Raw genomic sequence first — 14,470 nt, 5'->3', positions numbered from 1 at the left:
CCATTAAAATCGAGAAGACTTTATTAGGTATTCCACATAGATCTGATAAAGACACTGGTGTAGAGACACAACGCGTTTTGGATCACTTAGAATCCTTCTTATCTTTGTGGAATACTTCGTAAAGCCATGTCGATTTTAATGGAACGTGGGGGCTTGATATTTCTCTGATTATCTTCCCATTATACATAGACCCCATGATCCATGCACCAGGCGGTTGAGTTAGTAGCCGGACCTTTTTTTTCATTAAGATATGAAGACTTTTTGCAAAGTTTTTTTTTTCTGTAGAAACACTGGAAGAATAAAATGGTTTCAAAACGATACGTATATCTGCATATCAGATCCATCCAACATAGAAGTGTATGTTTTACGCATGTACAAGACCACTGATAATGTGGTTTTTGGGTATACCTGTCCTTTGAGATCCAAAGCAGCAGGAATTTCGGGGGACACGTAAGTCCAAAAATCACTACCGTAAGTAACAACATAATTGAGGAAACTTTAGAAGTAATCTACTATAGTGGGATTATAGATACAACCATTGCTCCAAACAGCTTCTATAACGGGAAACTCCCACTCCGAATTACATACGTAATATCGAAAACCTCGGAAAGACCGTCACTCCTCAAGTCCATCCCAATTTCTTAATACACTAATTTGCAATTTCACAAAGAAGACATTTTCTGAAGTTTGACTTATAGGAACATATCTGAAAATACAAAGTCTGACATTACGCTTTATGTATCGTAACAATATACAAGTAAATTATTAAGGAACTGGTGTGAAGTGTGTACGGTCATAGCACCAGAAAATGTGTTGTAGAATAGGCTTTGTTGTGATGTTTTAGACCTCAGGTAGATTAATGTTAGGGGGGGAGGGGGCGCTGTTTAATTGCTGTCTATGGAAAATAGCTATCGCAACGTGTGGTGATAAGCGGTACTGCAGGTGATAAAAAATGACTGATTTTCAATATGTCCTGAATAAGGTTACAGTTTGCTGGGAAATCTTTATAAACTGTCTACCTTTAGCACCGTGTCATTTTAAGGTCTGAAATTCAATGCAAATTAAATTCCTAATGTATCTTTATAGTGATCGCAGCACTGATTTCCGGATACAGAGCTCCAAATTGCAAAATTCTATCTGTTTGTAGTCACCACTAGAGGGCGTTAGTGAGAATAATGTATGTCATATTATCGTTAAATGGGATGTCCAGCTGCTAAAAAACATAAAAATCAGATGACAATGTGACAAAATAATTTTTTTTTTACTGTATTTACCTTTTCTTCCACCCAACCATCCAGCACTGATGCTCTGGCAGTGCTCCCGAAAACCTCTGGCATCATGGTACAATAGAGTATGCCATGTGACTGCTGTGGGCACTGATTGGCTGCAGTGGTCACATGCTGATTGTGCTGGTTGCTGGTAAACAAACACTGGGAGCAACACAAAAGTGTCTTCTCTGGATTGTCAGGGTATAGAATACTTTTTATTTTTCATTGTATCACATATTCAGCTTTTTTAATATATATATATATATATATATATATTATTTATATTATTATTATTTATTTTATTTTTCATTTGATCACATTTCAGATTTTTTAATATATATATATATATTATTATTATTATTTATTTTATTATTATTTATTTTATTTTTCATTTGATCACATTTTCAGCTTTTTAAATATATATATTAATATCAATATATATATATAAAATGTATTATTTATATTATTATTTATGTATTATTATTATTATTATTATTATTATTATTATTATATTTTCAATTTGGAAAAACCCTTTAAGTTCAACTCCTAAAGGCCCTTTAATCAGCCAGATTTTAATTTTTGTACATCTGTATGTTTCAGTCAGTACCCCAAAAAAAATCAGATTCCCTGCTGCTACAGTTCTAATACATCCCACACTAACTTTTTTATTTTTTTTTCAGTGGTTTCAGACATGTGACCGCTGTAGCCAAACACTGCCAGCAGTGGTGACCTCCTACAGTGATTGGCTGCAGCAGTCACATGATGAAGATGGAATGAAATTACTAACGTAGGAAGAGAAGAGCAGTGAAGGACTAGGAACAAAAAAGAGAGAACCAGAGCAGTGGAAGAGCAGTAAGGTGAGAATGTTTTTTATTTATTTATTTATTTTTTTAATTTGAGACCATTGTGAACTATTTTCATATAATAAAAATTATTTATAATTACAATTTAAAAAAAAATACTGATTTCCAAATCAAAATACTGCTCTTATTTTGGTACCTAATGAAAGCCATCAATCTATGCCTCGAAAACAAAATAAATAAAAAAATTATATATATAATAAAAAATATTCTTCTTTAAAATGTATTATTTCGAGAGGATGAAATTTTCAAGTTGTCATTTAGGCACCAAAGTGGTTTAAAGAATTTGGAGCTCTGTTCCGACCGCTGTGTTATGGAAAGAATGGAGAATTTACGACCCAGGATGATCATTTTTTAATATCTATTTTTCCAATTGGATCGTCGGTACAATTTGACGAAAAATTTGATTTGCGAAATTGTCGTCAACACAAAAGTTTTAAACGAAAGGTTTTAGCAAAAAAGCACCAAAGGTCGAGGTCTACAGCTCTGTAAAGTTAGAGGGTGTGGAATCTGGGGTAATAATAAGTTTCTTGCCCTAGGTTAGTAAACAAGATGTAATTAATAGACAGGTAGGGGGAACTTTTTGGCATATTGCAAGTGTCGCGATACACATCATTCACATTAAGATGTCTAATGAACTCATCAAATTCCTTATTTCGACCCGTCCACACCACCAAAACGTCGTCAATATACCTATACCATATAGATATATGTTCATGCCACCACTTATCATCACCTCCAAACACGAAGGTCTCCTCCCATTGTGTTAGGAGGTGATGATAAGTGGTGGCATGAACATATATCTATATGGTATAGGTATATTGACGACGTTTTTGTGGTGTGGACGGGTCGAAAAGACGAATTTGATAAGTGTCGCGATACACAAAAATTTCCAAGGAATTTTGTAACCCCCACCTCTGACTGTACCCAAGTCTAATGACCAACCAACATAGCTCGTTAAGACATATATCAGTGTATACATAGGGTTAAGGTCACAGCAGAAAGTCCTTATTTTGCTGAATGAACTGGTTTAATAGTAGCTGCTGCAGAACCTCTTTTGAAGAATGTCCCGTTCGCAACACTAGCACCGCACCAGAGATAGTGATTGTTTGTTTTTTTGAAGTGTGATTGACATTTGCTGTATCGCGAGTCGTGTCCGACCCAGAAAATCACCAGTCAAAATATTCATTTCTAAATAGAATAATTGTGATCTGATATTGATCTTAAATCATCCTTAAAGTCACATTCAGCCTGATAATATTTTACTGAACCCACGAGGCCCTTAGGACGCCTCCCGGCCAAAAGTAGTGTAATCTCTCCTCCAACGACACTAAAAGCACTTGATGGAAACCTGATAGATCCCATTATAAACCAGTGGCTCCCAATAGAATCAAATTCAATTTATGAACATAGCCGCCTTAAAAAGGGTTTTCCTCCCATAAATGTATGGCAGATGCGGGCCGCCTCCACCGAAACCGACATCTGTCTTGGCCGCCCATTTGTGTGGCTCTCTTCCTATCTTTTCTGTCCTCCCCTTGCGGCCGACCGCTAGTTATAACCATCATCAAAGTCTCATCCCTTTCCCGCTACACAGATTTCATCAGCTGCATGTATGAGTATGATATCATCACAGCCAATCAAAAAATACTCAGCATTCACCAAAATGGTAACGCACCAGAATACAAAATATATAATTTTTTTTAATACTTACTAGTCAATTTTTTTGAAGTTTCCCCCGTCAAATAATTACGCACTGATTCGTCTGTTTTCTTGTTTTTAATTAGGGATTGTTCACATGTGATTTTCCCTTTTTCTTAATAATGGTAATAATAATTACAGTAATACTAATTATTATATCTATTTTTTATATTATATTTATTATTATATTTATACATATGTATATAATTTATTATATATCTTTTATATTACTTATAATGTAATAATAATAATAATAACAATAGTGATTGTTATTAGCAGCATTATTATTAATGAAAAATAAATCAGAATGAATAACATTGCAAATATAGTAATTCATAATTGGTGTTATTAATAAATAATATAATAACTAATATAATGAATTGTATATCTAGATCTATATAAATAATAAAAATATAGTATATCATTTATTATAATTCATTTAATAATAATAATAGTAATTGTTATTAGCATTATTATTAATGAAAAATAAATGATATTGAATAGCATAACAAATATAATAAATAATAATAGTTGTTGTTATTAAAAATAATATAATAACTCTAATATAACATTGTATATCTAGATCTATATATATAATAAAATATATTGTATTATTTATTATAATTTATTATTAATAATAATAATAACAGTAATTGTTATTAGCGCTATTATTAATAAAAATAAACGATAATGAATAACATTACAAATATAATAATAGTTGTTAATAAATAATATAATAACTCTAATATAACAAATTGTATATCTAGATCTATATATGGTAAAAATATATTATATTATTTCTTATCATTTATTTAATAATAATTGTTGTTATTAGCATTGTTAATAAAAAAAATAAATGATAATGAATAACAAATATAATAAATAATAATCGTTGTTGTTATTAATAAATAATATAATAGCTCTAATATAACAAGTTATATATATACAGTATATAATAAAAATATAAAAATATATAATAATAATAATAATAATAACAGTAATAATAACTATTTTATATATTTTTTATATTATGTTTATTATTATATGTATATATGTACCCAACTATATCTTTTATTAAATAAATGATAATAAATAATATAATAAATATAATAGTAATAATAATAATTGTCATTAACATTATTATTAATGAAAACAAAATTATAATAAATAACAAATATAATAAATAACAATTGTTATCAATAATATAATAAATCGAATACGATCAATTATATATATATATATGTATATATATATATATATATATATATATATAATATTGCAAGAAAATATTTTTCCATACCTTAAGAAAAATATATAGGAAAATGAAAAATTAGGGAAGAAGCATCACATGTGAACAAACCCTGACAGTTCTTTTAAAGGGGTTTTCCAGACTTATAAAAAATGGACTGATTTTCCTTACACAGTTGCCAAATATTTTTGGAAACTCCACCAATCAGCCATTTTATGGGGCCGTAGTGTTTCACCATCTTCACTTTTTTCTAGGAAGGACTCAATACGTTTAGTAGCAGCTGTGCCTGTTATTTCAGCTCATTGGAATGGGACTAAGTTGTAATACCAGGCACAGCCACTAGTAGACAGCATGGAGCTATTAAGGGAAATAATGTAGCGGCTCCTTCAATGAGCTGAGATGGACTCACATATATTGATTGGCTATCAATTTTCATGTCCTGAAAAACCTCTTTAATTAATATTTCCATCTTGATATATTATTATTATTTTTTAATTTTTTATTCTAACTGTATTGCACTAGATTACCGTATTCAAAAACAGTCCCTGGTGAATTTGCAAAGATAAAAAAAAAATAATAAAAAAAAATATAGCATGCACACAAAGACAACAACATACACATACACATACACACATAAAAGTAAACTCCATAAAAAAAAAACTTTAAATAGTAGAAATACAACCTAAATTGATTTGATCGAAAATTTAGAGAACGGTGTGACCTAAAGCAAAACCCTTCATTTTTCTTTTAATTTTTTCTTTTTTTTTTGGGTAGACAGGCTACGTCATTTATTTTTTTGTCAAGCAGCCCTTGCTTAAAATAAAAACAGTGAATAAATTCCCATAATCCCTTGAAGATACACAAAGAAAAGTATCCAAAAATGTATATTTTGGAGAGAAAAAAATGTAGTTATTCACTTTTTTTTTTTTTTTTTAATCTCATCTTGCAACACCTTGTTGAATAACCAGGACGATAAAAGGTAAGAAAAAGCATTAAAAAAAATTATAAAAAAATAGAATTAAAAAAAAAAAAATTCACTGCAACGCACAATGTTGAACATCTCCCTAGATCGGCTCAACATCGGATTGAACGATGGAATTTTTTTTTCGTTTTTGGAAAACAAACTCCTTTCGACTGCACACACAGAAAAGACTAACAGTATTTAGTTAAATATACTCTCTCTATATATGTATATATATATTTATATATCTTTTATAACTTTTTTTTTTTTTTCATTTTATTTTGCCAAGTAGAGCGAATGTGGGAAACGATGCCTCTGAAACAAGATGGCCGTTTAAAGGAGCAATACTCTAGAACGCGGAATACAGTCTATTGAGGTGTGAATTTGTGGAACCCCAAAAAAAAAAACACAAAAAAAAACATTTTTTTTCCGTAATACACCAGAAATGAATGTTTTGTGCACTGATCCGAGAAAAACGACAAAAATATAATGAACAAGAGTAAAAAAAATAAAATAAATAAAAATAAAATAAAAAAATAAATTGTAAAAATAATTTTTTTTTTTTCAGTTATATCGGTTCGATAAACTAAAAAAACACAGTACTGTTCGTCAAGCTTTTACGGAAAGAGATATTATCTTGTAGAACTGCGGGTGAAATAAAAAATAAAATTCTAGCAGCTGTCTCATTCATTTCTGTGATTTCACCGCAGTTCTAAAAATGCACCATGTGAACGGTTTTAGCCAATCACAACTGAAAGAAGAAGTAACAAGCACCAGTAATTGTATCTCTGTTAGAGGAATATAGAATAGCACTAAAGATCACCTTAAGGCTCAGATTGAACATGAGACACAGATAGAACTTTAGTGAGAATTTGTAACAACGACCTTAAAATTAAAAATAATAATAATAAGAAAAAAAAAACACAACGGGAAAATAGAATAAATTGAATTTTACAGTCACCAACCAAGTATTGTGCCTTTAAATTGTCTTCATTCTTTTTGCTACCATGCTGAGTTTAATTATTACTGATTTTTTTTTATTCTTTTTTTCTTTCTTTCTTTCCTTGTAACAGTTTTTTTTCTTTTTTTTTTTGGTGTTTCTGATCAAAAGGTCAACTGTTGTTAGTCTTCGTTTTTTTTTTTATTTCCTTTTGTGTTGTTGTTCTTTTTTTTGGAAGTAAAAATGGTATTACTATGTGAATTCAGTGCAAGCGGAATACAGCTGACCATCACATAGCGCCTTTTTTTTTTCTCCCCCCCACCCCCGTTGTTGTTGTTGTTTAACCCTTTGGCTGTTGTTGGGAGAGGCCCAGCAGTGAAAGGGTTAAGCAACCGAGCACACAAGGTCCCTCTTCGTTGCGAAACGCGTTCCGATCTCCGATCTTGGCCTCGTAAAAGTAGCAGTAGACGAAAGAAATTTAAAACATTAAAAAAAAAATAGTCAAAAACAAAACCAAACAAAAGGCTTCATCGCTTTCTTGACTTGAATAACCACCGGTTTTGCATTAGAGAGGTGACAGTAGTTAATGAAACTCAGCACCAAAGGGCATAAGGCAGTTGAAGGTTAGTTTGTTCTATCAGCACCAGTCCCATGAATTCTCTACACTTGGTGTACAATGTATAAAATACGGAGCGGAGACTTCATTTCTCCACCCTGGATAGTTTTGTGGATGTTTCAATACTGTTTCTCGTGTGTAAAACACCAAAGGTTAGTCTTCGTATTTTTTTTCTTTTTACTTACAAAACATAGAGAATATCTTTGTATACATATAGCGACCATAAATGAAGCTTGGGACAAGCTCTCTCTTTGTGTTACGTTTTTTTTTTTTGTTGTTTGTTTTTTTTCTCATTGAACTGTGTTTCTCGTAAACAAAAATAAGGTTCCTCTGGGTTCGGAGCACTAAAGAGAAGACTCGTACTGGAGAAGCTCGTACAAGAGAGGACCGTCTCTATATCTTATACCTACAGCTGTTGGGGTGACGTATTGAAGAATGTTGATAGTCCTTCTCAATCGTCTGTCAACGAAATGAGCATCCCAAGCTGGGTATCGTTTTCTTGGCATGTCGATCTTTATGAGGGGCCCCTCTTGGTAATAAGGGCGCCCAGATGGAGTTGATGGCACCATTGGTCTCACCTGGAAAACGGGCAAGCATGTGTCAGCTGCTAGATCGTCCTGTTGCTCCGCCACCGCTCTGGTGGGCGTTGCCTGGCCCCCTCGGTGCCCAGGGGTTTGGGGTGCCATGGGCTCAACATCAGGGGGCAAAGGAATGCCCCAGAGCAGCTCGGCGCAACAGGAGCTGGCAAATATCTTAGCTCGTGGCCCCATGGGATGCAGCACACCATAGTAGAGAAGCATGAATGCGATCCCGGCTGCGAAACTAAGAAAAACACAACACAGTGCTGGCACGGCAAAGGAGTCAGTTGTGTCAGGGTCTCTGTAGAGATACCATAGGAACGTCAAGGCAGCATTCTCTGTCAGAATAACAGTGTAATAAGCAAACATTCTATATCGAGTCCGGCCTTCCTTGACGTTAAACCAGCAAAAAATGTACACAATTCCTACCACCATGTTGAAGAGGACCTCCTCCCATTTCGACATACAGAAGTCTGTCCCACCATGAATGATCCAGAAGGCCATGACGCACCAGTGAACTACTACAAAGATCCCAAAGTAGAGCTGGAAGATTGAAGCAAAGAGGGCAAAAGATATAACTCGAGATGATATGGTGAAAAGTCGCCAAAAGAGATGAATAAGTGCCCCTCTGTAGCTCATACTCTTCTTATCATCCCGGGAGTCCCGTAGGAGCTTGTGATAGGAGGCTAGCACCCAAGCTAGGGACATCAGGGAAGCCACAGAGGAAACACCTGCCAGAAAGTAGTCAAACAACAGACAAAGGTCAATGACATTGATCTATGTAATATATACATTCACTTTTTCAATTTCTGCAAGAAAAAGCAATTAGAAAGTTGTTATACTCCCTATTATTGAAATTTGAGTTAGAGTGGAGTCGAGAGAGACTACAAAAATCATCTCTCGCCACGGAGTGCTCATTCAGTCCTGTCCTGCACTATAGGTCACTGCTAGGTTTCTACGCAGATCACAGATGATCACAAGAGGTCTCAACCAGAAGATCCTTTGCAATCAGCCTATCATCAAAAGAACCTTCACACAAGTCGGGATTGTCCAACTTGGAGAAACCTTCTAAACATTCAATAATAACTTTCTAACACAACGAGCATTTTACTTCTTCACCACTTTTCCAGATCTCTCCTTAAGGGCTCATACTCACTTGCGAGAAACTCAGATGAGTCTCGCATGTTAATACCCGGCGCTGCACTCAGATCGGAGCGTGCGGCCGCATAGGAATATATGCAGCTGCACGCTCCGATCCTGAGTGCCGGTTATTGCCGCACGAGACTCATCCGAGTTTCTCGCAAGTGAGTATGAGCCATTAGAGATAAAAAAAGTCACTAGTCGCATTCAAGCATTACTGCCAATTAGTGATGAGCGAGTATACTCGTTGCTCGGGTTTTCCCGAGCACGCTCGGGTGATCTCCGAGTATTTGTTAGTGTTCGGAGATTAAATTTTCATCTCGGCAGCTGAATGATTTACAGCTACTAGACACAGGGCCGGACTGGCCATCTGGCAAATGCCAGAAGGGCGTGTCTGGTCATGGGCCTCCTTGGCTGCTATGTTGTTAACAGAATCGGTGTTCTCAAGACACCCACATTGTTAAGAGTTGTGATGGAGCACAAAGTTGCTGACTCCGTAACTTTCCCTAGCAGGCCATGGGCATCATTAGAAATATTGGTCTTGTAGAAAATCTCCTTTTCCTCCATCCAGGGTAATATTAGTAATATATCCCATCTGGTTCATGGGGACGGGGACAACATGGACCTGTGTGATTTCAAATGCCAGGACTGAATTTCAGCCCCAGTCCGTACCAGACTAGACAGCTTGATTACATGTGAGGATTCCCTAGCAACCAGGCAACCCCCACATGTACTCAGCCTGGCTAATAGCTGTAAATAATTCAGCTTAGGTGATGAAAACTTAAACCCCCGAACACTAACAAATACTCGGAGATCACCCGAACCACCAGGTAATTTCCACTACGCATGGTCTAAACCTTGACCTGTATTCTCACCATCTATATAAACCACGGTGAGATTATTTATTTCTAGCTTAGTCTACCACTCAGCAAAGAACATTAATTCGAGATCACAATGTCTTCAGAAATATCTAACCTAGCTTACTTGGCCTGATCCTACGCTGGACCACAAGGGTCATTTTGGCATTTGTTTTTCGACTGGAAGATAATGAGGTGAGAAGTCAGCACTATGATAGGCAGAAATATTGGGATCAATGCATGCCAAAGAAAGAATTTAGGCAATTCTAAATGTAGAGGTACCCATTACCTCACCTGTAAGAGGTAGTCGGGGACTGTGTCACGAAGCACAAGATAAAGTCCAGCGGACAACACAAATTATACCTATAATGGGATGGAATGGGGTGAGGAAGGCCCTAACCATAGGGAACGAAGGATGGAGACACCTACTGAACTCCAACCTGAGCCTGTCCATAAACTCCCCTAACACCGTAAGCGGGTCCTTCCCTCCGCTGCCGTGACGTACCTAGTCCCTGATTGTCACCACACTAATCCCTGGCTAGTACACTGGCCGTCAAGGACGCTAGCCTCACCACTGCAGATAATAAACAACACAGGGAGAGAGACAAAACACAAGACAGACAGATAGAGGGGAACTAATATGTAACAACTGTCTCTGCTGCAAAACACCACACAGCAGAGGGTAGGGCACCAGGACCACGAACTTCACGAACACAGCAGACTCACTACTGTTACCAGAGAGCTCTGTACTCCAGGCTTGGTCAACATAGAATACTCTTATCAACGACAGTCAGCTGATGGGTCATGCGACTATTTAAAGGACGGAGAGAGTGGTCACCACCCACATCAGCTGACTAGCAACAAAGCAGCTGCCAGCAAGGGGAAACTAACATTAACCCTTGCTGGCCTGAAAGGAAAAAAGTTACATTTAATTTATAGCGGCCCCAGAGCTCCCACAAATCCAAAACTGAATCATGACAAAGTGTTTCGCTGAAGCTTATTTACAAATGACAGCAACGACTCTCATCTCTAGGGAGAGCCTTCCTCTTCTGCTTCCCTCTCACTGGACTGTCACTACTCAGCCCATCTCTCTGACTTGTCATACTCTCCATTTCCTTAGCAGTTCACTCTCACTCTGACCATTACTTCCTGCAATTGCAAGCCATCGCCCTTAGTTCTGGTTCCTCAGCCTAGGCCTTCCAGTGTGTGGTCTTGTCATCCCAGAACTTTATACCTCTTCCAGGGTTGACATCCCCCCCACTGTGGTGACACACTTCACCTGCTCTCCCTGCGTTCCTCAAAGCTTCATCTTCCCCTGCTCAAGCTTGCTAACAGGACAGCTCCTACTCAGCAGTTCACAGAAACAAGCTCAGATCTGCTGTAACCTGGATAGGGACACCATCCTATAAGTGTTCTAGGCCCTCACTCTTGGCCTCTAACAGGTAGACAAGCATAGGGCTTCACGCTCTCTGATAGCAGGTGAGGTTGGCACAGGCATGAAATTGCTTGGTGCAAAACAGCTTTTCTCCGGAGAACAAATCAGTATAAGAAAAACAAAACCATTTACATGTCCAACTCTCTCCTGTCAAGGTGCTGAGCACCAAGAGGTCTTTCACCTCTCACCCACAGACACCACTGAGGCTGGTTAGCTGCCTTAAATATGCCATTTAAATCCTGGAAGTGAGAATGGGAACGACCATTCCCACCCAGCTCTTCTTGCCGTTCCTAAAACCCGGACCGAAAATCCATGCCCATTAGAAAACTCTCTCCACACTAACGGTGCTGGTGCCTGCTTTTCTGGGCTGCACATCATCGAGGCTAACCACCTAAGTGACACATATCTCCCGTACAGGAACTGTCCAGCTGCCACCTTACATTAACATCTACTATCTGATTGACCCCAAGTGGACGGAAACCAGCACCTAATTTACTCAGGTCCAGTTCACATCTGCTTTTCCACGCCAATGACATATTTACACATTCCCCTCAGTCTGGCTTTAATAAAATACTATGCCAGGACAGGTAGGGGGTGTCACTTATGAACTATACTTGCCAGTCCTGCACACACAACCATGTGTGTGCACGTCACACTACAAAAGACATAAAATAAACACGTGATAATCACAAAACTAATTCAGGCTAAAGGGGACAACTTAAATGGTGTTATCCATGAATATACTGCTTTTTTTTACTAAAAACATACAGGCAGGTAGCTGCTAACAATCTGCTTATTCTGCCCAGCACAGATCTCTGCCATCTCAGAGCAATCCTACCGGCGATTCTGCTTTTTCCACTGTTGACAGAGCAGCTCTGTTGACAGGGTGTGACTGCTGATGTCATGCTGATTGACAGCCGGCTCACCGCTGTATAACTTTACAGGAGGTGGCTGTCAATCAGCATGACGACAGCAGTCACTTCCCGTCAACTGAGCAGATCAGAAGCAGGTCGGTCAACGCTCTTAGCTTGCGTCAGATAGATCAGACATATAGTCACCTGCCTGTTAGCTTTTGGGCTCACAGTCAAAAATAATTTAGTCCCGGATAACCCCTTTAAAGGTTTTGTCTCTTTGTAGGAAGTTAATGCAAATGATCCATTTACAGCCATACTAGAAATGTGCCGGCTGACTTTCCCTCTGCAACTAACCCCTGAGTGGAGGGAAACCAGCAGCTAAATAATCTAGACCACATTCTCATGCTAACCCTGAATGCACACACTCCGCCCAATCGAGGAAACATTATGCTTTACTCCTACATACCCAGGACAGTTAAGGAGTGGCACCTAAGAACTACTCAAGATCACACCGACACGTACCCACAGCCACAAAATACACTATAAAGTGCCTGGAATGTTTTTGCAGTATTACGCTTGGGTTGACTGCCCAACAGGAAACAAAAGAAGTCCTGGTGGGGCTAAAAAAGGGACCGTCTCTTTGTGGTTAGTGTGTCTTAGAAGCCATCATCACAGGCTGCCATAATTACCGGCCGGAATGTCGAGTTGTCCATTCTATTTTATGTTGCTCGTACAATCAGTTGGCGAGCAGTAGAGAGTGAGACCTCTTTGTAATTTTTACTCAGTAAATTGACAGTACTTTGTTCCTCTTTGTGTTTCGATGTTCCTTCTATGACTACACACCATACCACTGAGATGTGTTGGAAATATCCACACCTCGTCTATTATTGCCGGCCACTCTTATTTCTCACCAGACTATCACATTGTCACTACCTTCTGCCCACAGGGAGCGCGGACGGCGTGATTGAATTCTGACTTTCAGCGTGTGCTGAAATATCTCCGGCTGTTTTTTTTTTTAACATAGAAACTGGATTTAAAAAAAAGCATCCGCTATATCAAATGCAACAAAAACAAAATAAAAAATAATGAGGAATAATATCTGAAGTATTTTCTAACCCTCAACTGCAGGCCCCAATGTTCTCAATGGTAAGGAGGATACATGGAACATGCGCTCTGGGTCTTCAGCATCTTGAGGACTACCACTGAAAAACATGCTGAAATAATTCCTTGTGTGATGAAATAAAAAAAAAAAACAATGGCTTTTGGGTTTGTTTTTTGTTTTTTTTTTTAGAAAAAAATGTAGAATTGAGATTCGTCAGGGGTTGATACCTTTTAATGGCTAACTGAGAAGATGGTAACAAATTGCAAGCTTTCAAGACTACTTGGCTCCCTTCATCAGGCATTGTTTTTTTTGCTTTTTTTTTGCGTCACTTTTATTCTGTGAATATATATACCCTCCTCAACACTGCAATTAAAAAAAATTTGCTTCATTTTTGAGAACACTGATGTTGAAATAAATTGTTGCAAAAGTTTAGAAACTTTTTTTTTAAAAAGTCCGGGTTATCCAAAGCTGGACTTGACTTCATGATTGGTTATCTAATATTTGTATTCGTTGATACAATTTTTACAAGTATTTTTTGCCAATTATCCAACCCCTTAATCTTTGAGATAACAGTTGCAATGATGACATCTACTCACATGGAAGGGTGTCCGCGCGGTTCTTCTGTATCATTATGCAGACTTGTAGCACCAGTTGGGGGGCGCTCTCCAGGAAGGTCTCCAGGAGGCGTAACATGTTGACATCTGCATATTCATACATCATAGCCCAATAAAACCGACGTTGATGTTCTTTTTGCCTCTGGCTCTGAATGCCCAGGTACATGGTCCGAATGTATCTAGAGGAAAAAGTAAAACAATCGTCATGATCACATCCTCGCGATAAATGTCTATGTAACTGATGTAGAATAAAAGCAGAACTGAAACTCAGAGATATTTTCCTAAAATTAGGTCATTT

At 37.2% G+C, this 14,470-nt stretch overlaps 1 protein-coding gene across 2 annotated transcripts in view; it reads right to left on the bottom strand.

Moving 5' to 3' along the window:
• Positions 1-5,122: 5,122 nt before the first annotated feature.
• The window catches only part of XKR6 (XK related 6), a 330,521-nt gene continuing 321,173 nt past the window's right edge, over positions 5,123-14,470 (bottom strand). Inside the window, exons 2-4 of one of the 2 annotated variants that reach the window (XM_069728383.1) lie at positions 14,155-14,351; positions 8,600-8,901; positions 5,123-8,170 (exon numbers count right to left, since the gene is read on the bottom strand). In XM_069728383.1, the coding sequence (XP_069584484.1) occupies positions 7,937-8,170; positions 8,600-8,901; positions 14,155-14,351 (733 nt within the window). In that variant the 3' untranslated portion in view covers positions 5,123-7,936. Of the gene's footprint in view, positions 8,902-14,154; positions 14,352-14,470 lie in introns of both variants that reach the window. The other variant, XM_069728381.1, reaches the window with a different exon arrangement.

Source organism: Ranitomeya imitator, chromosome 5 (assembly GCF_032444005.1).
Source record: "Ranitomeya imitator isolate aRanImi1 chromosome 5, aRanImi1.pri, whole genome shotgun sequence".
Lineage (NCBI taxonomy): Eukaryota > Metazoa > Chordata > Amphibia > Anura > Dendrobatidae > Ranitomeya > Ranitomeya imitator.
This window is presented reverse-complemented; position numbering and strand designations above follow the sequence as displayed.